A 27,855-nucleotide genomic window follows, 5' to 3' on the forward strand; every position below is an offset into this window, starting at 1 on the left:
CAGATAACCCATTGGAGCTGGATCATACCAACAAAATTTCTGCACCCTCCCAGCCTATTTCTAATAGTCCTATGCAGAATGCACCAGCTAATGCAAATGTGGATAATAATGGTGAGGTTGACTCTGATGTTATTGACATTGAAACTGCTGAGAATGAATCCCTTCCACCAGCGCCCGTGCCAGCACCCAGAGTGACCAGAGGGAACACTAAAAACCAGCCCAAACGAGTGGGTCTGCGCTCTAGCAGAAAGAGACCAGCTACCCCACCTAGGAAAAACGATATAGATGATCCTGAGTGTGATGATGAGGGTATCTTGCTGAGGGATGAAGCCCAACTCAAGAAACTGGCGAGCATGCTGGATTCAAAAATAAGGGGGATTATCAAGCCATTGATTGCTAAGATTGACCACCTAACAGACAAGGTCAACAGATTAGAGGGACTTTTAAAGAACACCTGTGATAGTATAGGTGACTTACCAAACCAGGTGTTAAGCAAAATTGATCACCATGGAAAAACGGAAGGGGCTGTGGAGGGGGGAGCTGAGATGCAAGATATGAATCCTCCCCCCATCTCACATCTATCCTCAGGAGTGAGTGGCCAACCTACAGAGGGTCCCCAAATTAGATCAGTGGGGCGTAATGTATCTAGCCTAGAACCTGGCCCAGTGGAGCTAATAGTAGAGGCGTCCCCCCTGGTGCTGGTACTGGCCAATGTGCCACCCTTGAAATCAGGGTAGATAGAATCACCCCAATCCTTACTAAGCAAAGCATTACACTGGTTGTCTAATAATATGTCCATGTCGCCGTGGGGTAAGCAACAGCTTTCAGATGAATTAGTCTCAGCCAGAAGAGAAGAATGGATAGGGAACCGCCAGAAAAGATTTGCCGGTGACTGTGTGGTATTGAATTTCATAGGGCCCGATGTACTGCCCAACATTTTGCAGAATCTGTTTCCCCCACAACATAGAACTGTGGAAATAATCCCACTCACTCTTGATTTTTTCTACAGCAGAAGGGGAATTATTGCAAATCCAGGCGTGTTAAGGACCAAATGGTCTGTTGTACCTAATAGAAAGACAAGGGGTGGTCAAGGTAGTGAATGGGGTTTGCACCTTGTAAACAGATATGAAGCATTGTCTAATTTGAATGAGTGTGATTGACTCGAATGTAGCACTCCTACGGATGAAAACAACCTCAAGGTGATCAATAGACCAAGTATTGTTAAAAGTAAGCATTCACTGGCCACGTTACTAGTAGAAAATAAGAGGGGACTCCCTGATACTTTCACTAGGGGAGGGGGGACCGACGTCCCTGAAAGGCATATAGAAAATGGCTCTGAGAAGGAAACTGGCTTGGCATCTGGTCCCCAATATCTAATTCCTTAAGCACCCCCTCAATAATAGTGCCCCTCCATTTACCTCCACATTTCGAGAATTCAAGAAAACCTACTTGCCTAGGACAAGAAGGCCCAAACACTGATAAATCCAAGCTCACCTTTATCTCATGGAATCTTGCTGGTGTAGCGAACAAATTGCTCTCTCCTGAATGGTGTGATTTCATTGACCAGCATGATATTATATTACTACAGGAAACTTGGTCCTTGATACCAGTCTATCACCAGGGATATCTAAATTTTTATATTCCGGCCATAAAAAATCCAAAAGGACGCCCATCAGGCGGCTTGTTGATTTGGATCCGCCAATCATTACACTGTACAATAGAGCAAAGGTTCATGGCAACACATGATATACTGGCAGTAAATATAAAATGGGATAATGGTCAAGGGTTGGCTGTTTTCAATCTATATGCTAGGGGAGTGAAGGGGGGGAAGACCTCTGAAGTTATATCCATCCTTGACCAAGAGTTGGAAGCGTTGCCAATGGATTTATCCATTATTGTAGGGGGGGACTTTAATACCACCTTTGAACCCCTGGGAGAAGAGGACAAGTATCTTGCCCAGGAGGAAGACAGTAAATGGGGAATTCCCCAGCTTGAGGTGGCCACGATTAATAGATGGTGTGCCGTGGCTATCCAAACTAAAAGCCTATGTCTAGCAAGGGGCCTCAGAGCTGCAAATGGGCGTACATCGTCTGATCGCCAAGGGAGTAATACATTCAACAATGGCAGGGCATCCAGCAGAATAGATTACTTCTTGGTGGACATCAGGGCTTGGGGTAAACTGCTAGACATGACTCTGGTAAATAGGGTTGAAAGTGATCACAATCCTCTTTGTTTGGTTTCTCAATCTTACCAAGAGGTTATAGGAGCAAGCAATGTGGAAGACAGGGTGACCCTAGACGTTGTATGTTCAAACAACCAACGACATTTAAAATGGGGGAAGCTAGTAGAGGATCCTGAAAGGGCTGGTGAGCTTAAGAGAGTAGTGTTAGAGGAAATAAACAATTTAAGACCTCTTGCTAACAAACCTAATTTCCCAGAAATTTTGATAGAGGCCCATATCAAGTTTTTTAATAGACTGCAGGGATTCTTCTTAAAAACAACAAAGTTAAACAAGACTATGAAAAACCAACCAAAGCAGGGGTGGTATGACAAAAACTGCAGAATAGCTCGACAGAACCTGAGTAGTGCACTTAGGGTGGGGAACTCTGAAATAGTAAGGAAGGCTAGGGACACATACAGAAATGCATTAAAACTAGCCAAGAGGCAGTGGGATGAGGAATACTGGGGCGAGCTGAAGCTTGCATGTGCGGCCAAAAATCCAAAGCAATTTTGGGCCACCGTAAAATGGGATAGGGGCGGAATTTCTGCCCCCCACAAAACCATGTTCCCAAAAACAAGTGGATAGAGTTTTTTAAGCCCCAATATGCTTGTAACCTGGCTCCAGAAAGCTATATTCTGCCACCCACCGTCTATTACAACCATCAAGTATTTGACCTGAATGATGTTAGCACCGCTTTGGATTGTGTGACAGGGGGGAGAGCGCCAGGTATGGATGGCATCCCTGCAGATGTCTTTTTAAGCGATCAAGAAACATGGTGCCAGTATTTCGTATGGTTAGCCAACTCAGTGGCCTTAGGCGCAGAAGTACCTTCTTCCTGGAAGGGTGCGGAAATAATCCCAATATTTAAAAAAGGCGACAAATCACTCCCAAACAATTACAGACCCATCAGTCTCATAGATTCAGCACAAAAACTGATGGGCCGATTAGTGCAGAATAAGCTGCAAACATGGATAGTGGAGAATAACATCTTGTCCCCATACCAAGTGGGTTTCCGCCCCTTAACTAGTTCCATCGATCAGGTCTTCTATTTTATTGCCCTTTATTGGAGGAATGTGACCTTGATAAATGGCCCTCTTTATGCTGTCTTTGTTGACTTGAAGTCAGCTTTTGACCTAGTTCCAAGACCAAAGCTATGGAGGGTTCTAGATGAAGCCGGTATAAGCCCAGAACTCCTTACACTTCTGGTTCGTCTGCACGAAAATAACTATGCCAAAATCAGGTGGGGTGCCCAGGGCGAAGTAACTGAGCCCTTCCCTGTCGAGCGTGGTGTGAGGCAAGGGTGCGTTCTGGCCCCAACACTGTTTTTAATATAAATTAACGGCATAGTGGATTATTTAAAAAGAACTCCGACAGACGCTCCAATATTGGCTGGTGCCCACGTGCCAGTCCTCTTGTTTGCGGACGACACGTTAATACTCTCCAGGAACCCCAAGCGGTTTACAAAAGGCAGTCAATGCTTTTGGTGAGTTCTGTGAGATACGTGGACTAGAACTGAACGCTTCTAAGACAAAGTTCATGTGCATGCACCAAAGGTTGACATACAAAGGTGTAATTACTTACAATGGCATCCCTTTAGAACAGGTAGAGGCTTTTGCCTACTTAGGTATAACACTCCAGGGCAACATGAGATGGGATACTCATATTGATACAGCAGTTCTAAAGTTTAATCAGCTAGCAGGCGTAGTAGCACTCAAACATCGAGCCTCGCTGACTAAACCAGTGAATTGTGACCTTGAGATTTACAACATGCAGGTAATTAGTGCATCCCTCTATGGTGCAGAATTATGGGGATTTTAAAATATAAAAAATCTGTCATTAGCAGAGAATAGGTTTCTACGGCGGTTAGTAATGGCCCCACAAAGCACCCCTATTGACCCTTTATTGTATGACCTGGGGAGGAAAAGTGTAGAGGACCTAGCTCGCCTGCGCCCCCTGCTATATTGGCGACGCCTAATGGTGACCCCGGAACTTTCCCACTATGCTGGAGCATTGGCTGATGTTATTACCATGGACCGTTTCCATACCATTTTGTGGCTAAAGGAACTACGGGGGTTGCTGGCTAAGCTGAAGTTAGACCATCTCTGGGGAAACATGGATACGTCATGTTTTCCTACCAAGGCAAACTTGAAGAAACTTTATTGGGAGATGGTACACTCTACAGCCTATCGCTCTGGATGCAGCTCCAATCTAACTGGCCGTTTCCTAGACATCAAAATGGTCCCACTCTGTGAAACCTATTGGGACATCATCGAAAAGCCACAGGACAGAAAGTTGTATTTCCAATTTAGATTTGGAACCCTCCCAGTCAATGCTTTCACAAAACACTGGTCACCAACAAGGGATGAACACTGCTACCACTGTAAAGATCAAATTGAGAATGTTTCCCATGTGTTGTTTGCTTGTCCTATATATGCAGGTCCACGCCGCAAATGGTTAAAACCAGTGTGTCTGAATCTGGGGACTCGCAGGCAAATAGTTGCACTCAGAATATTAGAAACAGATTGCACACCTTATTTTGCAATTGCAGTCGCTAAATTTCTCGGTTGGGCATGGGTAATCCGCACACGTATGTTACTGGGTAAAGTAACCTAATGATTTATGGCAACCATGTTTCTCTTTCTATCAAATGTAAAGATTGTAATGGAATGATTTTTATACTTATATTAATTTCGTCAGCATAAATTGTTTAATACGTGTTTTTATGAAAGTATTTTAGATTAGTATTTATTGTATAGTGTTAGGGTCAAAATGCTTTTATGACTGCTGTCGAATAAAACTTTGAAAATTGAATTGTATTTCTAGTTCTAATGTAGTGTTTTAAGTTGCTGCTGTTTTGAGTGGCAAAAAAGAGGTATGCACAATATCAGCCTCAGTACCTTTAATAAAATCATGATTTTCTTCCCACCCTTGCAGTGGAAAATCTGAAATAACCTAGTTGAAATCAGGTTATTAATTGCTATGACGTAACAGTGGAAAAGTAACGCTGGTTCCTACTGTTGTGGCATTTCTTTTTCCATCCCATGTCTCTTCAGACACACGCTCACAAATGAAAGGAAGTCACACTGAGCAGCAGCTCTTACAGAGTCCTCTTTAGTGTTGCACCACCTCGCCTCTAATTTGAGAGTGTAGACCTTAGGTTTGGGCAGGGAGAAGGTAGAAAGGCACAGAAGGTGGTAGGGGTATGCATCAAGAGTTCAAGTATTTTTTTTCAGTATGGATTTGGGCGGGAGAGTAATATACAGATAGCGTTGTGATTAGCGGGAGGGAACCGGGTCATTTATTTTTCGTTTTGATGGGTGTATATTAAATGTAGATGTTGGTAGGCATGGTGGGCAGGGGATCGTGTATTTTAACCTTTCAGAGGAGAGGCCAGCTTACGCATGGCTACCTCTCTTTCTGCACTGCTCCTCCATAGATGTTGAAAAAAGGATAGATGATTTGAGGGACCATAAATAAGCTAACATTAAAGATACATAAAATGTAAATACCAGGGATGTTTTACATCTTAGAAATCACAAGTGACACCATATACAAGTCAAGATTCACTTTCATAGTCTATTTGATCTCCCTCAAACCTCCATGGTGAAAGCACAGTCTTCACTGATAAATAATTCTAAATGGCTCCTTTTGGTTCTGCTAATACCTCTATAAACTCTCATTATTCCAGGACTAGCCCAGCCAGTTCAAGTAACCAAGCTTTTATCAGCCTACCCAGTCCCGTTCTGGCCCTCTAGCCTTAAGCCTTCCAATTATTGATTTATTTTTTCTGCAGATAACTGAGCATTAATTCTGTCCTTTTCTTTAAATCAATTTTAATTAGTATTTCTACATTATTGTTTTCCTTCTCCACATAATACTCTATCCTCCCTCTCTGACTCGAAATCTTACAAAACATTCATGTTTGGTGCATCCCCTTTAAGGTCCATGAATGTTGGAAGATACATTATTGGGAGTGGTAGGTAGGTATCTAACAACAGCAATAAGGCTACATACCAATACTGGGTCGTAAATAGGTTCTCTATAAATGAGTCCCTTGCTAAACCCTTGGTAGCTAACAGTGAGCAATAAGACTTAACTCAGGAGGCAGGTATGTCAAGCATTTAAAACACAAATATAGTAAATAAGTAAGACACAACACACAACAAATATCCCACACCAAATTATAAAAAGTGGAAATATTTGCATCTTTAAAATAACACAATAACCATGAAAATCCAATGTAGATAGGAATTTGTAAAGAATAAACACTTTTAAGAAACCAATATCACCACTTCTGGATATGTGATCGTGCTTGACTGGAAAAAAGTCAAAGTTTAAGGCCAACTGCAATAGACCCCTGCTCAGATACCCTACGCAGCAGGCCTCGGTCAAAATGTTACCTTTGGACTTAAAAACTATTCTGTAGCTTTTTCTGCTGAGGGCCCTTGCTGCTGTCCACCGGTCTGAGTTCAGTTAGGGTTTGCCAGCTAGGCATGAAGGTGATCGGCTTGGCTCTCACAATCGAGTCGGTCACCTTAAAAACCTTTTTTCAAAAGTTTCTCAAACCTCAGGAGGTCCTTCCAGACAGTCCCCTGGTGGGTTCCAAGTGCCAACAACACAGATGCAAAGGTCTGGAATCTCCTAGATGGTCCGTGGATGGCCTGGTTTTCACTTTTCACAGTGCACCTAGTCTATCCCTTAAAAATTCCAGTGGATGCACTCCAAGAGGAGGACTGTGGCTAGAGAAGGGTCAATTAAGGGTCTGCTAACCTGTAGCTGAAGGAAGTCTACTCCTTACTCCTTTTTTAAAGCCAGACAAAGTCTTCAAAGCTAAGCCTTGATAGGGCAGTAAGTGCAGTTTTCCCAGGTTGGCCCTTGGGTGCAGATCAGAATCCCAGCAGGACAGTCCTCTGTCTTCTTGTAGTTTCAGGCAGCAGAACGTAGAGGCTATGCAACTCTTAGATATTTATCCAATGTTCTCTGGTGACAAGCAGATTGGCACCCCTGTCTAGTGAGGTGCAGGGCAACACCCTAAAGCATCATAACTTCTTCCAAAGTGTGGCATAGAGTTATAGCAGAAAGCACAATTCTCTCTGAATCTATCATGGCTGAAATTTCAACAGAGCAGAAGGAGCTAATTAAACAAAACTTAGAGAATGACATATTTCCATAAACTCCCCCACTCACATCTCTTACTTTCTTCCTTAAGCCTCCCATTTGGCAGGGAGAGGAGATGGCCCTGGCTGACCGGCTTGCTTGACCTATTCTTCCCTTGAAGCTGATGCTTTATAGCCCAACCCCCTGCTCTGGAATTCATGTGCCCCACAGAGGTCTATAAATAAGCCAGACCACTTATTACCTAATCAAGGCAGCTTGGCTAATCCCCTCAGGGCTGACCAATCTTGGAAGAGTGCTAAAGGCTGGATTTTTGCTCACAGAAAGGAAACTTCTTAACTGTACAAGTTATGATAAATTCAGCAATGGCAAGTTACTGGATTCGTCAATACCATTCTGTACAGTCTTTGAATGATAATTTCCCAATTTCCTAGCAATAGGTATTGCCATGTTAGTCTATGAGGCCAACTATCTTCATGGGGGGTAAATGAAATGTGCAACTTCTTCCTTAAAGGGGTAATAAAACCTCTTTTATAAAGCTCCTGCTCATTGATACAGGATACCTGAGGGTTCCTAATATGCAAAAAAAAAAAGAATTCGGTTATTTCTTCGCAGTGTCACAGCACCAAAGTTGACTTTATAGTGAATTTCCTAATCTGGTGAAAAACAAAATGGTCAGCATTCACTCACTTAGGTTTATAAAACACCTTTTATAGGGAGCCTGCTTATAGTTACATGACCCCTCAACTCCAGAACACCTAGGAGAGACCTTGGGAGTGCCCACAATGTAAATGTAAGGTAGATTATCACTTTTGAAGTGGCCATTCCATCAAAGTTGAGTTTGCAGTGAATTATACTTTCAAAAGCAGTGCTGCAACACCGAGCTGTTTTTAAAATGACCTCAGGCTCTCAGTAGTGCACAAATGCAAGTGTATTAAAGGCTGGCGACCTCTAAACTGTCATTTCCTATTATATGCTGGGGATTTATAAGCAGTTTTATACCTTTGCCCTATTATCTACTTAGGACTTAGAGGGTAGATCATGACAATTATAAGTGTACCTTAACGCATGTGTTTGTGTTTAACCTAGCCCTGGGCCTGGCTAGTAGAGTCCAGGGCAAAGTCAGAGCCAGCTACCATCAGTGTCAGTCAGTAAAAAATAAATGGGGGTCAAAAGGCAAAAAGGGTGATTTTCGAACAATAGTTAACAACAATCCTATGAATGAAGTCTGCTTCTTTCTCTATCACCAGGGACAGCAACCCGCACACACACAATTCCAGCTTCAACTTACCACATTTTACTGGTACTCAGAAACAAATGCAAAGTTTCCTTAGGAGAACACAATTCTCGTATGCATAGGAGGACTACACTGTCTGTCATTGGCTGCTGCACTGGAGTCAAGGCTTTAATCCTGACCCATGTTTTCTGGAAACTGCATGGCTATCAAAGATGCAGATTCAAATCTTCAATGAACATTCTAGGTGGGTTTATTAGAACATGGTGTCCGATAGCTCCTTTGTGGAAATTATTCTATTCCTCTGAGATTAGATGCCTCAAATGCACTTATTGAGAACATGTTCAACAGATATAATGCTTAGAAGTTATTCTACATTCCTATGTTGATTCATGGGACATTTGAACAGAGATATTTGGTCTATTTGTTCTGTTTGTAGGTCAATGCTTTTCAAGTTATGATGGCAAAACATTAACAAAATGAAGAATTAATTGCCTAACAGGTATCAGAACTCACCTCAGTTAAAGAGCCTTTGATAGAGTAGAATTTATAGATGCTCCAGAGTGGGATACAGATTATCGATGACATTGTCAACGTCCAGCCTACAGCATTGGCCCACCATGGGTATACATATGTTTTGTCGTACGTCAGAGGTGTGTATTTAATCACAGAGAATAGGAAGGTTGCCTGTGGAGGAGGTTAGAAAGGTATGAAGAGCATGATTAGAAGTGAAGGCGTAGACCTGATCTGAACAATAAACATCAGCAAAGAACCAAAGAAAAAAGAGGATTATGATTAGGTCTTTTTGGGTCGCCCACAACACAACACTTGTAGTGGACTGAACTTGCTGTTCCCGCAGGGGATAAAGCTTTTTTCTACACAGCTTATGCATGGCCTTACCCTTTATACTCTACCCTCAGGTCTTTCATCTTCATATTAAATGATCTCAGTAACTCTATTTACTTTAAGTATACATGTTTCTGTGTAGAAGAAATTTGTAAGGAATGAATGGTATTTGAAGTGATTCTCCTCTCCAGTTGTGTCACTCATCTTTGTGATTCACACTATGTGAGTTACATAACTTATACAATAAATGCAATCTTATGAGAAGTCTTTTGGTGTCTCAAAGTAGATAATGTCTCTCTCTCTCTCTCTCTCTCTCTCTCTCTTTCTCTGTCTCTCGATCTCTCTACCTCTATTGAGTAGCTGGACTTACCCCTTGGTTAGGCAGATATTCAGGTGGGTTAACAGATGCTAGGCCCTTTCTGTGGTGAACCCAAATTCCATCCAATGAAGAATGCCCTAAATGTGAGAACTTAGCTCTTACACCTCTCAGGCAAATAATTGGACAGTACTTGAATGTGAGGAAACAAAGTGCTGTTGTAATTTTCCAATGTGACTATGCAGCCATATGTTTACTCCTCTTGGATTATGAAGGTATCATACTGCAAAAATATTCACATCTTTTCTCTGTCCAACTGCCTTATCCTGAAACTTTTGCTAAACCAAACTTTTACCTTGTTTCTAAGAACGTATACTGCCTGATTTTCTCAACTTTTCACTCTCCATTTGTTTACTTTTCACAAGCTGTTCCCCTGGAAGAGAGTCCTGTTAAACAATGGCATGTCAGCTACCTTACAGTGGACCTTTTGTCATTCATCAAGTGACAAAAAAGCTAATATCCACTGAGCCTAGACCAACATAGTCATTGGGAAATAGGGTCCAGTAATGTGATATAGGCTGAATCTCAACATTCTTGAAAATTGCTAGGTGTAGTGTTTCACATAAACATATCACATCAGAACCCACCTCTCTAGCAGCGAAAGGTTGAAAAAAAAGAAGCAAAGTTCTTTGCCAAACTAACATCTAACTGAAGAAATCTGCAGGATGTCATACTTTTGGCAAGTAATTCTTTGTCAGCCTTTGTTATTCCCTGGAGATGCTATTGTACTTCTAGTGAACTCCATGGAACAAGGGTCCTACATACAATTACGATCATTGAGTAAATACGAATTATCATACAGATTGGAATGATGAGGCGTATGCTCATTATCGCCCCAGCTATTTTACTCTGATAGATTTTGGCAGGACTAGCCGGCCTGGATGTGCGCATCAGAACTGGGGGTGGGTGTAACTAACATAATTCGGTGCACTGTGACCTTGTGGAATTACATATCAATTCTGAGAGATTGTGCTTGAATTACCCAAGAAGAGTAATTCTGCGTTTAGCACTATTTCTTAGCACAAGAATACTCCCTTTTGTCCAAAAGGGATGCGAAAATTCATTTTGTGCTAAGAAATAGCACTAATTGAAACAGACCACAAATAACAAACAGCCAGCAATGCTTTCTACATGTGCTCTTGAGGTAGGATATTCCCCCGTCTTACTTACAGGATTTAAAGCTATTTTCTTAGCCCAAAAGGGACCCTCGCATCCAAAATGGATGCTTTTTCCACTAAGAAATAGTGCTAAATGCAACAGAACCTGAATAGCGAGTGTGAGCGGGCACTCACTAAATGTGCTCTTGGAGTAGGATTTTTCCCCAACTTAATGGCAGCATTTAGGGCTATTTTCTTATCTTAGTGCAAAAAACACCCTTGCATTTAAAATGGACACAGAGATGCATTTTGCACTAAAAAAGCAATAAATGTGAGTGAACTTGATTAGCGAGTGCAAGAAGCTGCATGCACTCACTAAATATGCTCTTGCTGTAAGAATTTTTTCCCACAAATTATACTTAATTTGAATGGAGGAGTAATAGTTATAATTATTGGAAATTCCACATCGAAGAGTAACACAGAATTACAGAAATGGATTACTCCGGAGTAGTTGAAATTCCACCCAGGACTAGTCAGAGCGCTAGGGGTCTGATGTGACTGTAGGCTCAAATACAGAAGCAGTCGGCATAGCCGGCAATTCAGCTTGCTCACCCTGTGCTTCTCAACTCTTCTGCTTCTCCACACCTCTATGCTAACCACAGGTAGGTTCCTGCCGGCATGCCGCCGCATCTGCCCTGCTACTGAGGGTGTTGTCACAACCACGCTGTACTCAAAGAAAGTGTACCACCATTGGATACATCTCAATATAATTCTTAACGTGATATGCCTATCAATCATATCCGTGATTGGCAATTAAGACTTCATGTTCTTTTAATTTGAACTATTCTTTGACCAATGGGTTTCCACCCATCCTTTTTTCATCTGGATCTCTGCACGTTCATTTTATATGAGTTAAAAAAACATGGCATAAGCAGAAAGGAAGAGGATTTTTCTCTGATTAGAGTACTTTTACTTCAAAACAACATCTGCAGAATCTAAGGTTTTGTGCAGTAAACATATATAACAAAAATTTAAATTATTCATTACATACCTATCGCATTAAACATAATGTAGACACAACATATATGATACAACTTGATGACATTATATTTATGAAACACATATGATCACAATTTCATAAGAAAGTGTGCAGAATTTTGAACCATTCAAGGTTATATTTTTTTTTAGCTGGGGTCATAGTCTAGCCCTCAGAAGAAAGGAGTTAAAACAATATCCAATGGCCCTTTTGTGGTCGGATGTTGCTCAGAAGGTCATAGAGGCGTCATTCCTCTATTCGCCTTCATGTATGTATTACTTTTTTCTTTATTTAAACATGGTAGTATCCTGACCACAGCAAAGTCGTATGCTAACACATTTCAACCTTCTAGTGGGTCCTGTGTGTTTTAGGTAAGTGCAGGATACAAGGGTAGAGGAGACACGTTCCAAAGAGTGGCACATCGGAGGGCTTCGCCTTTATAAGGTTTGGACTGGATTGGGTTTGGGGTCTATTCCCTGAACGCTCATGGTGTTCTTTAATTGCACATTTTTGGGAAATTACTTGTGTAAGCTTGGAGGTTGAATCTTTCACAGAGACTGTTTCCTTGTCAGTAAAGTGGTCCTCTGTAAGCGCCGACCCGAATTTGATCCCGCTGAACCAACCCACCCACTGGCACCACCAACCTGTAGCATACTCCCAGCTGATGTATCTGTCAGTCATCCGTCCATTGGATCCATGGCACCCTCACTGGACAATCGCATATCACCTGTGATGGGCTACTGAGTGAAGCAGGTGGTGGTGCAGTTGCAGCGTGTTGTGGAGGGTACTGCAATGCATAATAACTGGTAAGTGGAAAGAGGAATTTGGTCTAGGGCGTATGTTCATGAAGTTCATACAGCCTGTGTGTGTTTCTGTGTTGTATTTCTTGAGAGCTGAAGTGCATGTGCTGTTGTTGCATGTGGTAGCATAGTGTAGCACGTTTTTATGTCCCAAGATTCCCATGACTCTGTCTTTTCTCTACTCATAGTTACCTCAAGTTACCTCAATTCTGGGCAAGAAAACAGCTCCTAGTGATTGAGATTGTACTGGCAAATGCGGGCAAACAAACCTGCAGCCTGAGCAAGAAGGCCTGGGCACAAGCACCTTGGAGGGTAAGATGAAGGGTGATAACAGGAACATCTTCAATCGAACATGGGGAAAAAACAGCAATGCCCCAAGAGAAGTAGCAAAAGAAAAGGAGAATGCAGTGAAACCAGCAAGAGATGCATATAAAGTGTGACACATACTGCGGTCAAGTCAGAGAAGGCCCGGTGAAATGCCCCAAGAGCATACCAATATGTATTACCAGTCTACTGTACTGTCAAGAGCACACCGTTTACATTATTCACAGTTACCAATCCTACCTATAATACTTAGGGGCTATCCTCAACTCTTGTAGGGAAGAACCATAGTTAAAGGACAAAATAAACATCCAGGGTGTTCAAGGTGAGGATATGAAGATTGACAGGCATAAATCCATGCCAGAAGGCCACGCTTTGGACTTACAACTTGCCCACTACCTTGCTACACACAAACTCCTAGACACCACGCAATCAGGTTTCCAGTCCAATCACAGTACTGAGACTGCTGTCATTGCAGCATCAGACATCAGGATGAATCTCACCCAATGAGAAACAGCTGCCCTCATACTGCTCGGCCTTTCAAAGGCCTTAGAAATGGTCTCTCATTCCACTTTGAACAGAAGACTCCACAAAATAGACATCCAATGATCTGTTCTCAATTGGATCTGCACCTTCCTCACAGGAAGAACACAAGTGAATTTCCCACCCTACACACCAGAAGACAAGAACCTCATCTATGGAGTCACCCAAAGATCCTCTCTCAATTTAACTCTATTTTACATCTGCATGACCTCATTAGAGGACCTCATCACATTACACAACTTGACCGGGCGGAAAAGCGGCAGGCGGTCTTTCCGTCCACTGCGGTTCCCCCGCCATAGTAATATGGTGGGGGGGAAATGGGTGGCGGGCAGGGTAGGGTCATGGGCGGATCGCCCGTGATCCTAATGGGCCCCCAAGTTCCGTAAACGGACTGCTGTAGAAATATACGTTTACACCATTACACATGTAAATTTGTCATTCAAAAGCTGGAGATGATACAAGGCCAGCCTGCACTTCCTGATGTTTAAAAATCTTAATAGAGGGATAATAAAATCCCTCCTCGGTTTAGTGTAGATAGAGTCGACAGAATAACAAAAAGTGCAACTAGTTCTGAGTTGATTTAGATTGGGAGTACTCCAAAACACTACGGACTATCATTGATCGAGCACACAACCAGGGTACCATTACCGAGAGGACGAAAAACTTCCTCATAACCTCCAACCCCAGAAGCCCGACATTGAGAATGGTGCTGAAAATTCATAAAAACATTATGAACCCACCATTGAGGCCAATCGTCTCCACACGAGGAAGCCTACATCAACCGATTGGACAGCTGATTGACAAATATCTACAACCGACAGTACAATCCATGCAAACGTACGTCAAAGACACTTCACAATTCTTACTAAGACTACAACAGATATCATTGAACCCAACAGAAAAGGTGATCCTATGCACCGCAGATGTATGTAGTCTATACACGAGCATACCCCATGACATGGGAATTGAAGCTATGGAAGCAGCACTTTTGAACACGGATCTGGACCAAGACCTACAGTTGTTTCTAATGGAACTAATGTATTTCACTTTGTACCACAGCTATTTCAGAGTCAAAGAGGAATGGTATCAACAACTCACCGGGATGGCCATGGGCAATTCGGCCGCACCCGTGTATGCTAACATCTTTATGCAATGGTACAAAACACAACACATCCTCAAGAAGACAACATGGACTAACAATTTGAAAATGATAATTCGATATATCGATGATTTCTTTATCATCTGGACCAACACGGAGGAGACACTAAGAATGGAACTCACAAAGTTCAACACAATAGACCAACGTATCCAATTAACCTGGGACATATCAGACACTTCTGTCAACTTCCTAGATGTGGAAATATCCGTAACCCCACATGGATTCATCACAGACCTTTATGTCAAACCCACAGATAGGAACAACATGCTATTACATTCAAGTTTCCATGAACCGAATTTGATAAGGAACTTGCCATATTCACAGATGGCCAGAGTTAAAAGGATTACCTCAGACAAAACCACACTTAACATAAAACTCACCGAGATGACCAACAAATTCACTAATAGAGGCTACCCCCAAACCCTAGTGGAAGAAACCAAAGCGAGGATTGAAAACATGGACAGAACCAAACTTTTAACACCCACAATAAAACCAGAGCAATCACGGACAGTGGTGGTTTCTAAATATTCTACAGCCAGCAAAAAATTCAAACAAATCATAATGAAACATCGGTCAATCTTAAACATTGAACCCGATTTCAACCAATCATTTAGTCAACCACCTTTATTCGCCTTCACTAGGGCAAAGAACTTGGGAGAAATCTTACAGCACAAGCCCATTGAGACCACAGTATACACTGGAACCAAACCTTGCCTCAACTGCGGCAACTGTAATAACATAATCAGAGGTAACATCATCCATCATCCCAGACAAGGCAATCCTATCAAACTCAAGGTAAATGGGACCTGTGATACCAGCAACCTGATATATGGAATAAGATGTCCTTGTGGTAAGATGTATGTCGGCAAGACCGAACGACGAATCAAGGTGTGCCTTACGGAACATAAGTCTAACATCCAACTTAAAAACTTGAAATCAGCATTATCTTCACACTTTGTTGAAACACAGCACAACGTCTCACAAATCAAATTTATCATTCTCGAAACTGTCCTCAAAATGGAGGGGAGAGACAATAGCAAATATCTCCTAAGAAGGGAGAACTACTGGATTCAGAAATTATCGACCCAAAAACCAATGGGTTTAAATGAAAGAATTGAACTGTCTTGCTACCTATGAAGTACTGCTCCACAGACTGTACTTGTTGTCACTGTGTATGTTCGTTTTCACAACTGACATTGACACTTCACTTCCTTGTTTTCTTCCAATTTTCGTTATAACCGCATTAGCTACATGGTTAGCACTTAGCTCACTTTTACCCCTACCACCAGGGTTCGATTCCAGACCCGATTTTTACATATTTTCTCTTTTTCATAACTTTTTGCCTCTCACTACCATTAGCCCGTTAACAATCCCCTGTAATCCCTCTAGTTCATCCCAGCCCTTGAAAGTTAATCAGCTCGCATTTTCCCTTGACGATATCACAGACTCTTATAGTCTTTTTACCATGTCCTAACAAGTGACCCATCACGTGATCACCCTATTTCAAAATAACTAAACGCGGCAAGCAACTTCCCATGCCGGCATTTTTCGGAGACAAGTATCGGACCGGGATACTTTCCCAACAATCTAAAGGTCAGTTACCACCACCCGTTAGACTCAATCCCCGAGTGCGTTACCGAAGCACTCTATCAACATGCGCTAACCGCATTCTTCCCATTCCTTTTTAGATTCGTACCAGCTTGCCCCGACAGGCATGTAAGTGACACGCCGACCCATTCATGCTTACCATGTGCATGTAAACACGCTGAGACATTTTCTCACATTATAGCCTCGTACCACTGTTCACCCCTTTATGCTAGTTCACATTTTGAAAACAACTAACACGATCGCAATTGTTCACATGTTTGTGTATTGTTTATCTGTGTACTTACCTAGTAGCCATATTAATGTTTATTTATATCATTGTTTTCAGTGTCAATTCCCTGATGAAGGGCATGCTTATAATGCCCGAAATGCATTGGACTCGTTTTAAAGACATTGCCTGAAGTAAACATTGTTGATAATGATTTTGAAGACATAAGAATCAATGTTGCAAATCAGGAATTTAAAATCTGAGTAAAATATAAAGTTACGCAACAAGAAAGATTGAATGGAAGTCTTTTTTTGACACAAGGAAAGACAACTAAGTGTGTGCCAGCGAAGGGATGAGACTAGAGGTTCTCTAGCCTCACGTTCTAAAGTTGATTTAGAGTCAGACAGGCATGGTTTAAGTTCAATCTAATCAGGTAAAACATTTTCATATAACAAAAGAAAAAGGACAGATAGGGTTCTACACATGGAGAACGTACTGAAGGCAAATATTCCAAGACTCTCTTTTTCCTAGTCTCCAGATGCTCCCTGGCCGTCTTTAAAAAAGATTAAAGATCTATTTTCAATTAGGTTTTTGAAATCTTGGCAACTCGTTCAGGGTTATAAAAACAATCCACCAGCACTATTATCTCCAGCTGTCTTTTTATGTCATGGTATCTTCTGCATTTGATCAAGGCAAAAGCAATCCAGTAATTTCACACGAATTCGGGCAGGCTCATCTTTTGCCCATACTGAGAGCCATAGCAAAGTTGGAACAATTTATATATGGCGGGTTAGAGGAGTCAGACCAAGGGCCAGATGTACGACCAAGGAATTTGCGACTCGCAAATTGGTTCGCAATAGAGACTCGCAATTTGTGAGTCGCAAATTGGTATTTTTACAACAGGGTCTGCGACACTGATTGCGTTTCCCAAAGGGGTCGCAAATTGCATGCCTCATGCATATGCATGAGGCACTCACAATTTGCGACCCCATTGGGAATGGCTGGCCCTCCCAGGTATGGTGGCCTGCTGTGCTCAGCAGTCCTCCATGTGTGGGACTGCTTTTCAATAAAGCAGTTTTTTTTTAAACACAGCCTATTTTCCTTAAAGAAAAACGGGACGCATTTAAAAAAAGAAAAATATAACGTTTATGTTTACATTTTTTAAGGGCATGTAGTGGTCCCTCCCTGGGACCACTGCCTGCCTTTAAAAAATATTTTTAGAGCCAGTCACAAAGGAGAAGGGGTCCCCTGGGAACGCCTTACCATTTGCAAGTGGTTTACCACCCTTCTATAAAGGGTGGTAAACTGGGACTGTTTTGCGACCGCAATTGCAGTCGCAAAAAGCCATACATGACATTTCGCTATTAGGAAAGGGAATGCCCCTTCCTAATAGCGAGTTGCAAATCACTATTAGGCGAGTCGCAAATCTTTGTGACTCGCAAACTAGGGTTTGTACATGACCAAAAGGATTTCAGCATGCACAAACGGGTCTAAGACCCATTTGCACATGCTAATATCCGTCGTACATCTGACCCTAAGTTCTTTATGACAAAAAATTATGGAGAGACTACTTGGGACTGTTAATAGTCATCTAAGGAAATTATTCTCAACAGCCTGAAGGCAAGATGGGTTGCAAAAGCCCCATACTCCAGCCCCATAAAAGGTTACAGAACACGAGCGAGCCTTTTAGATATTAATTGTTGAATCAATGGGTCTGGATCCTAATTTCTTTGTAAACCTAAATAAAGCCTCCACATTTTGTTTGAAGCTGCTAACCCTAGTTTCAAGTAAATGATGCCAAGTATCTATCTGGTCAAATGAGATACCTAAGTAAGAAAAAATTGGAACATAAAACCTCCTCCGATTATTATTAAAACATGATTTTAAAAGGGGGAGGGTGTTTGCCTACCAACATGGTGTGAGACTTGGCGGTATTGGTCTTTAGACACAAATCAGACATAAAATTATTGAATCTAGTGACTGGGGTTTGCAGACCCACACCAGTTCTAGACATCAACACACAATCATCGGCGTAGAGTAGTGCTGGAAGATTTCTGGTGCCTATCTTGGGAACATCAACATGCCCTTGGTTAATATAACTTTACAAGTCATTATTATAAAGACAGAATAAAAAAGGGGCAAGCACGCACGCTTAGCATACCCAATGGTTCATTTTAATAGGAGAGGTAAGTTCCCCGTTCACCCCATACCTGACCCTCCCAGTCACATCCTGATGCATCTGTGCTAAGATATGGACTAAAGATGTATGTATGCCCAGATCCAGCATTTTTTCCAAAGTTTCACTCTCTCTACCCAGTCAAATGCTGATGTAAGGTCCATAAAACCCAGATGGAGAGAACCGTTCTTGGATATTGTGTACTTGCTTATGAAGAGGCGGAGGTTGAGACACTGCTCAACAGTTTTCAGGCCCCTACTAAGCCATAATGTATACTGGAGAACTTCCCACTTTCCGTCTCCAGGTGATCTAAAATGACCCTGCCCATCAATTTACATGTACAATCAAGTAACGAGATGGGCGATAGCACCTCAGGTCAGACCTGTCCCCTTTTTTAAAAATGGGTACTATGATCACTGTGGCCCATGATTTTGGGGGGCACTGGGAAGCTATACAGTTTAAACATTAGTCAGCAGTGGGAGCCAAAGTACAGGATTGGCCAGGAAATGGTTAGCGGGGATGCCATGTGGGTCAGATGCCTTGTTCTTTATAGTTTTATAGTTTGACTTAAGGCTTTTTTAACTTCCTCAAAAGTTGGAGGTGCCAGCTCTAGAAGTCCCGGGCCAATTTGCTTGTCACTATGTTTTAAAGTGCAGTAGTGCTCACCCTCATTGCTATATAAGCTAGAAGAGTGGTGCACCCATGCTGCGGGCAAAATTGTGGCATCAATGCTACTATTGTGAGAAATTTGAAAGAAAGTTGAATTTTTTCCAAAAAAGTCTAGGGTCTTGGTTTAGACTAGCTTTATGCAGTTGTTCCCATGCCTATTTTGTTATGGCCATTTTACGTTTCAGGATAGCCTGTTTATATTCATCTAAGTCATATTTTTCCTTATGGATAGTAGAAGGGTAAACGCAATGGTTGCCTCTGCAGGTAAGCTACAAATAACTGAAGGGAGGGCAAAAAAACATCATCAAGCTGATACTGTAAAGTTTTCATGTATAGTTGCCTAAAGTAATTGTATTATTTTGTCACAGACTACCTTTCCTGGCAGAAGTAGTTCGCCTTGCCATAGAACTTCAAGGGTCTTGCTCAAAAATTCCAACACACACCATCATTCTTTCCACTGGAACTCAACGTACACCAGAACCATTGCTCTCTCCCCAACCCTCCCTCCCCTCAAAGTCAGTTTTGGTATCAGTTGTCCCCTCCAATACTAAGGATTAACCTCAGGGGGAGTAATGGAGGATCTTCAGTTTCACAGAAGTTCTGAAAAACGAGGTGAGTGACCCTTGGTGTGACAATAGTAACAGCACTCTGGGCGTATGTGCTAATGTCCCAAGATATACAACGAGCATATCAAGTTTGCATACTTTGTGGTGCCCATTGCACAATTTTCCTCACACACACCCACTTCAGTAAATGTTCGCTAATGTGCTCTGAGGTTTGCATGTCCCAATAACTGATAGGCCACTCAAAGCACATCCAGTCATAGACGATTCAAGTCCTATAGAGAAGGGTGAAAATGTAACATCTTCCGAAATTCACCTTCCTCTTGGTTCCCCCATCTCAGTTAGAGGTTGATAAAAGCTGCTTTCATGCTGTTGCAAATTTCTGTGTTGTGAGTAATACACCATCAGGAACTGATTATGAAGGGCTACAATGTATAAGAGGATAGCCTCTACAGTGCTGTGGTGACCATTGTCCATTGTGTGCAAGAATTCCTAGTCAACTATAGCAGGCCCACACAAAATAAGCTCAGGAAAGTCAATCATTCGCTAGGGGAAAACCTCCTGTGTGAAGGTGACATTAGCTAATTAGTTATTCTCAAAAAAGCAATTTCAGGGGTGTGCCTTTAAAAAAATGTAAGTAATGACAAGTTTAGTATGCCTCATAGAAAATTAGACCTGCCAGCACATTGTTCTCCAAAAAACAGTCCACACTTTGGCAGGGGGAGATATTTGCATGGAAACTGTCCATTCAGAGGGCTAGTCACTGCTGTGGTGGATGAGTGGGTGCCTCTGATGCACCAGCTGAAACTGCATCTGGCTGACTGAACAATTAATAATTAGGCTGTAAGTACATATAATCCACAAAGAGGTAACTGCACAAGCTGACAGTGAGTCACAGAGTCACATTAAGGCCCAGTCCTGCAACCCATGATCCCTTCTCCTAAAGTAACGTAACATAACATATGTATTTGTAGAGCGTATGTTCACCCGTAGGTATCATGAGGCGCTGAATAACAGATGTTTATTGTTACCCAACTCAATGGTACTCATTTTATCAACCTCAGATGGATGAAACGCTGAATGGACCAACCGGGATTTGAAGTCTGTGACCATGAGGCAAAACACAGGCCGCTACAGTGGACACATTAGTCCACTGAGCCACCAGACCTGGCTAAAAAAAGTTTGGCGTGTAAAGATTAATTGCACTCTAATTGCCATCCTTCTCTGATCACCCGTAACACTTTAGCTACTTTGACACATTATATAGCCTTCAGTTAGTGCTCTAGATGGGCGTATCTTTTAGTTTCTCCTTGTTTGAAGGACACCCTTATATTTTGAATTGGAATGACTAAGGGCCATGCCCGCGCCCCCCTGTGAGACGGCCACACCCACAGTCTGACCCTCTGCCGGATTACAAGTATAATCCTGGCAGGCGGTCCTGCAGTGGTGGTCCCACGGCGGTGCCTTTAGAAGACTCGTAGGAGAGCCTTAAAAAGGCTCTGCTGTAGGAGCAGCACAGCCTGTTACTGCACGGAAAGAAATGCACAATGTTGTGCACTTCTTTCGGTGCAGGAACAGGGGGGTGCAAAAATATGGGGGGCACATCTTGTGCCCCCCCTTGATGCACCTCCATGAACAAATGCATCAGGGGCCCCTGTCTGGGGCCCCCAGAGATGCCTCACCATCATCATTTCCATGGCGTGGGTCATCGTCTTGGAAAGGATCCCAGTGAGGTAGCTCGTAATATGTTTGTCCCGCCACTGCAGCCCCACCAGCATATTGCTGCCTGAGACTGCTGCGCCACCGACATGGAATCAAGCATCCTAGTGGTAGCAGTGGTCCAGTGGCGGTCCAACCTCTGTACTTGTAATACGGGAGGTGGACCACCAGTTCATTATAATGGAAACAAGTGGCACCCATTTTTTTTAATATATTTCAAATTCGACCAGAAGGTATCAGAGCACTTTACATGAGCACCAGTTGTGTTACAGGCAGACGCAATCATTTTGGTAGGCACAGGAAGATTGGGTGATTTGCAACTGCGAGACTTGAAACCAATATACTCGAACAATCTACTTCCCTGAAGGATTTAGCTTAAAATTATGTGGATAAGTCACTGTAAACGCAAAATCCATCCACATTCAAGCATTCCCTGCTTGTACCAACCTGCACAACAGCCACCGAGAGCATGTTCACCCTTCCAGAACATGAATGTAAACACATCACGTCTCTCGTTTTAGCTGTACGGTTGTTACTGGCTTCTCTGTCTAATCTTAATTAATACAACTCACACATGAGCTGCTGGAACTCCACTGGTGTGCGATTGGGGTGAAGATTTGTGTTATCTGTGCCAAAGCAAAACAAAGCCCAATCCCCATTTAAAAGAAGCCCAAAACTAAACCAGTATCCTACCAAAAAAAAGCCCAACGGGCGCTCAACATAAAAAATTGCAAAAACACAAATAATGGCTAGAGCAGAAGACTTTGAAGCATGGTAAGGCGTTTTGCTCTCCAATACCTGCAGGACACAAGTAAAAACACACAAACAACTGGGGCAGAGCTTGCCTAAGCCCAAGATGGCCGATTAGCTTGAGAGCTCTAGCTAGCCACCGAAAGATCGGTAATTTATCCTACATCAGTGTAGCTTTACCTGCCTACTTTATGTCGATTTGTGAATCATAACATTTTACCACTGGAAAGAGTTGGCTGGGGATCCTGAGGACGGCATGAAACCACCGATATACTGAATCAGAGTGGAGGCCTGCTCTCGCGCTCTGTACACTGGAGCTTCGTCACATGCAAAGCGACCACAAGTATCCAACGCCGGAGGGAACTGGAGGGCGGCCCTGCCTGGTGGACTGGCTACCGCTCGTGTGGCCCACTGCTTCCCCAACGTTTGTTCGAGCGGCGCAAAGGGCGGGAGAGCCTGACCTGGTGGCCCGCTGATGGCCGAAGTGGGATCTCAGGCAGTAAATGTGTCACTTGCTGTCGGACGGGGTAGAGGGATTGTGCCGGTGGAGCGTCTGGCAGTCTGGTGCACACAAGTAAGCGGACGAGCTGAGCGGAATGGATTGTGCAAGCCAATCGCCCGGCTGGGTCCTCCGCCCTATTACACTTCCAGACACTGTGAACGACAGAGGTACAGAGCGCTGACACCTCGCTGGACCTGGCCGAGCAAGCTGATACACTGTGAGGCCCTGGGTGGAACCCCCACGCGCCGAGTGTGGGGGCAGTGAGTCGGTCCCCCCTATGGAAGTGGTGTGGATGCGTTCATCGCTTCTCCTGGAGGGATATAAAGTAAAGGCCCTGGTGCTGTGGGCAATTGAGGCAAGAAGGTGGGCTGCGGAGTAGACCGATATCGCTGCACTGCAACGGGGCTCGCAGTAAGGCCAGTGCAAAAGTGGGTTGAGCAGTGAGAGGCGGCCGTGCTGGGCCTACGGCGATCCCCAAGCTAAAATTACTGGCATCATTGGGTGGACAAGAACAAACACCGACACAGGTACCGCAAATTGGCAGATCGCATATGTAATGTTGGACTGGATTGGGCCACTGGAAAGTCCACAGCGTATTGCTCTCTAAGGCTAAAACGCGACATGCAACTCTATACAAATGCATTGGGCTCATTTCTGGTGACCAGTTAAACTCCGGTTACTACTATTGTCTGGGACTAGCTCCATAAAGAATACTGCACTGTGTACACAATTGGGGGAAACTAGGCCTAACTTAGTTTATCGAAAGGCTAATTAGAGGTTCGGGTGAGGATTGGCACTGAGAGCACTCACTTCCAGCCACAGTCAGAACAGACTGGAACGGTGAAATTGGGGCTGTGACCACAGCAAAGTGCTAACTGGGGGTTGAAAGAGGAATACTTGCACTGCAGCTTAAAGTCAGTGGTGTTGCCATCCTGCCTGAGCCTAGGTTGGCGGAGAGTGAGCTCAGGCTAATGGTGCAATTATGGGGAAAGTTGATAAAACCCAGACAAAGCTACAATTTGAACAAAGAGTGTTGTTCCAACTCGCAAACAGAAATGCCGGATCCAGTGGAGGGGGACATTCGTACTGGTCTGGTTGTTATACAAAACAGCTTGTCCACCATCGATAGCAAAACAGACTCCCTGTCATATCATATGGATAGAATGACGGAGCGCTTGGACAAACAGGCGAAGTGCATAGACATGACAGAGCAGAGTCATGGAAGTGGAAGAGGCTCAGACCAAAACGGACACCATACAAAACTAAATGGGGAAGTCGCTCCAGTCTTTCCAGGATAAGGCGGCGGACCTAAAAGCCAGGTCCCAAAGAAGCAATTTCCCCATTACGGGCCTTCAGGAATCCACAAGTGTTGGTACATGGAACTCTTTGTAGAGAAGCTACTAATGACGCTGGTCGTTGTTGTGGAGCGAGCTCACCGCTCTCTGGGCCCGAAACCTCCTCCTGGGGCTCCCCCGAGACCTATCATTGCAAAATTGATGAATTACTGTGATAGGGATGTGGCTTTGAAGGCTCAGAGATAAAAAAGTTTAACATTGTTTTAACTTTTATTAGCTGCAATTTTATTCATCCATATGAGTATGGTTTTACCAACCAATGTAATTTTCTTTAGAGCTGAACAGTAGTTTATTGGGTATTTATTTATATTTATATATTTATTCAATTTGCTGCTAGCCTGCGCCGTGACTGCCTTGTTGTGGTTTATTCTCCATGCGGACGTCTTTTGGTGGATTTAGGTGAAAGGAGAATGACCCGCCAGCAGTTTTTCAACTAATATGGCACGGAGTTCCAACCATAAGGTTTAAGAAAATACTGCTGGCAAAAGACTTTTGAAAGACACTCGTCTTTCTTATGCGGATTCTAGGACATGCAGGTAATGAAATATAAATGGCAGCTGTGCAAACACTGAGCTTAAAAGAATGGACTTTGAAAGAACTCATGCATATTTATAAAGAAGTGAAAAGTGAACATTGAGCTTTTAACAATGACGAAAATGGCTTTCAAAGTGCATGATGGGATTTGTAGGATGTTGGTGACTATGAGAAATATTGTAGTCTGACAAGGGCGTATAGATCACGTGTCTGCGCCACAAACCCATCAATGATGACTCACCTGTGAACAAGGCTACCGATGTAGTTGAAACACGTCAGGAAAAGCATGATTAAGCTGTCATTTCAGAAAATAAAGATCCTGTTAATTCCAACGAATCTGGTGTCCGGCGCGCCTCTACTTGATTAGAAGCTGTTGCTGGATGTTTAAGGAGGTGTCCGGCCCCTGCGCCGTGACTGCCTTGTTGTGGTTTATTCTCCATGCGGACGTCTTTTGGTGGATTTAGGTGAAAGGAGAATGACCCGCCAGCAGTTTTTCAACTAATATGGCACGGAGTTCCAACCAAAAGGTTTAAGAAAATACTGCTGGCAAAAGACTTTTGAAAGACACCCGTCTTTCTTATGCGGATTCTAGGACATGCAGGTAATGAAATATAAATGGCAGCTGTGCCAACACTGAGCTTAAAAGAATGGACTTTGAAAGAACTCATGCATATTTATAAAGAAGTGAAAAGTGAACATTGAGCTTTTAACAATGACGAAAATGGCTTTCAAAGTGCATGAGGGGATTTGTAGGATGTTGGTGACTATGAGAAATATTGTAGTCTGACAAGGGCGTATAAATCACGTGTCTGCGCCACAAACCCATCAATAATGGCTCACCTGTGAACAAGGCACCGATGTAGTTGAAACGCGTCAGGAAAAGCATGATTAAGCTGTCATTTCAGAAAATAAAGATCCTGTTAATTCCAACGAATCTGGTGTCCGGCGCGCCTCTACTTGATTAGAAGCTGTTGTTGGATGTTTAAGGAGGTGTCCGCCCCCTGCGCCGTGACTGCCTTGTTGTGGTTTATTCTCCATGCGGACGTCTTTTGGTGGATATATATATATATATCCATATATATGTGTGTATATATATATATATATTCACAGAAAAAACCATAGGTTATAGTGGATATATAGTTAGGAATTTGCATTTACAAAACCTTGAAAATTCAATGAAAAAACCATAGGTTATAGGCCATATATAGTTAGGAATTAGCATTTACAAAACCTTATTTTACTCGCATAAAACCATTGAAATTCCATATATAGTTAGCTAACTATAAGCGCTAACTATATATCGCGCACCCGCAATCCACTGCTGATGATGTCACATATTACATCATTCATGACATGGTCAGTGACATCACTGATGACATCACTGATCACAACATCCAGTGATTGTATGTGTCTGTAAAGTTTAAATATGTTTCACATATTGAAGAATGAGTGGATGTATAAGTGTCTGGATGAAGAATTTAGTAGGTGCATGACTGACTGTATGAGTGAGTGATTAAATGTGTCTCACTGAGTACATGGGTTAGTGAGTAAACTGTCTTAATTCGTGCATCAGTATGTTTGTTGTTGTGTAAGCTGCTGCATGTGTTGATCAGTAGCTATAAGAGTGGCCATATGGGTTATTGATTGGTTGCCCAAATATTTGAATGGGAGGCTGAGTGTGTGTGTGGGTGGCTGGGAGGTGCGTGACTCTGTGCATAGATGTGTGAGCAGTTGATTCACTAGATGTATGGTTTCAAAAGTGCACGTGGAAACAGCTATATGGGCGGTTGACTGTGCATGGGTGTGTTGGTGAGTGAATGGATTTCTCATTGCTACATGTGCAAGTAAGTACGTATGTAAAACACAATACATGTGAGAGTTGAGATATATAAATAACTGAACATAAGAGCCAGTGAATGTGTGAGTGGCTGTATCGATCACTGTGAGCTTGTATCAGGGATTATATAAGAGAGTAAATATGTGTTATTATATGTTTGAATAAGTAAGATGTGTATAACTGTATAGTTGAGGAAATGGAGGTGTGATTGATTCTTTGCATGACTGACTAGGTGTGTGAGTAACTCCATGGATGAGTGACAGTCTGTGAGTGTCTGTTTATACTGAGTGTATGTAAGGTTATATTAGAGTCTGAAGAGGTTCATTGTATTATCACATGAGTGATGTGATCAGTGATGACAAATGAGATGTCATCAGTGATGTCATTTGAGTTGTCATCAGTGATGTCATTTGAGATGTCATCATTGATATCATTTGAGTTGTCATCAGTGATGTCATCAGTGATGTCATCAGTGATGTCACTGACCATGTCATGAATGATGTAATATGTGACATCATCAGCAGTGGATTGCGGGTGCGCGATATATAGTTAGCGCTTATAGTTAGCTAACTATATATGGAATTTCAATGGTTTTATGCGAGTAAAATAAGGTTTTGTAAATGCTAATTCCTAACTATATATGGCCTATAACCTATGGTTTTTTCATTGAATTTTCAAGGTTTTGTAAATGCAAATTCCTAACTATATATCCACTATAACCTATGGTTTTTTCTGTGAATTTCATTGGTTTTTTAATAGCAAATATGAAAAGCTTTAAAATGTCAAGTACGTGATAGATAAAAACATTTTCGTATTTATGCACGCTGATGTGCTTTGAACGCTGCCCCCCCCCTCCCCTCCGTTGTAATCCGTCGTACCTCCTTGTCTCTCCATTTGATTGATTGTTGTCCAAGCATTTACTGTTTTAGAATTGGTTCTCTTTGGATCATTCTCTATTTACAAACAAGCACAAAGTCGCAATACTCTGTTTAGTCTTTGCAGATAGTGAAAAATCGTGTAAAAAAAATAAAAGTAATCGAGCAAAATCAGTAGGCCACTAATTGGATCTCTTTTTGACCTCGCTAAAATAGAAATATTAGGAACAACCCTTCTTGAGAAATACGAAAATAGTGAGATGAACTGAGCTCCACACCATGAGGGCTGCAAGACAGCTCGGCTCCATCACCCA

At 42.6% G+C, this 27,855-nt stretch overlaps 1 protein-coding gene across 1 annotated transcript in view; it reads right to left on the reverse strand.

The window, feature by feature from the left end:
* Positions 1-27,855, reverse strand: part of LOC147733934 (sodium- and chloride-dependent GABA transporter 2-like) — a 1,073,416-nt gene that overhangs the window by 5,922 nt on the left and 1,039,639 nt on the right. Inside the window, exon 14 of the mRNA XM_086952829.1 lies at positions 9,087-9,257. Coding sequence (XP_086808955.1) covers positions 9,087-9,257 — 171 coding nt within the window. The remainder of the gene's footprint in view (positions 1-9,086; positions 9,258-27,855) is intronic.

The sequence above is a fragment of the Lissotriton vulgaris genome, chromosome 1_2 (assembly GCF_964263255.1).
Source record: "Lissotriton vulgaris chromosome 1_2, aLisVul1.2, whole genome shotgun sequence".
Lineage (NCBI taxonomy): Eukaryota > Metazoa > Chordata > Amphibia > Caudata > Salamandridae > Lissotriton > Lissotriton vulgaris.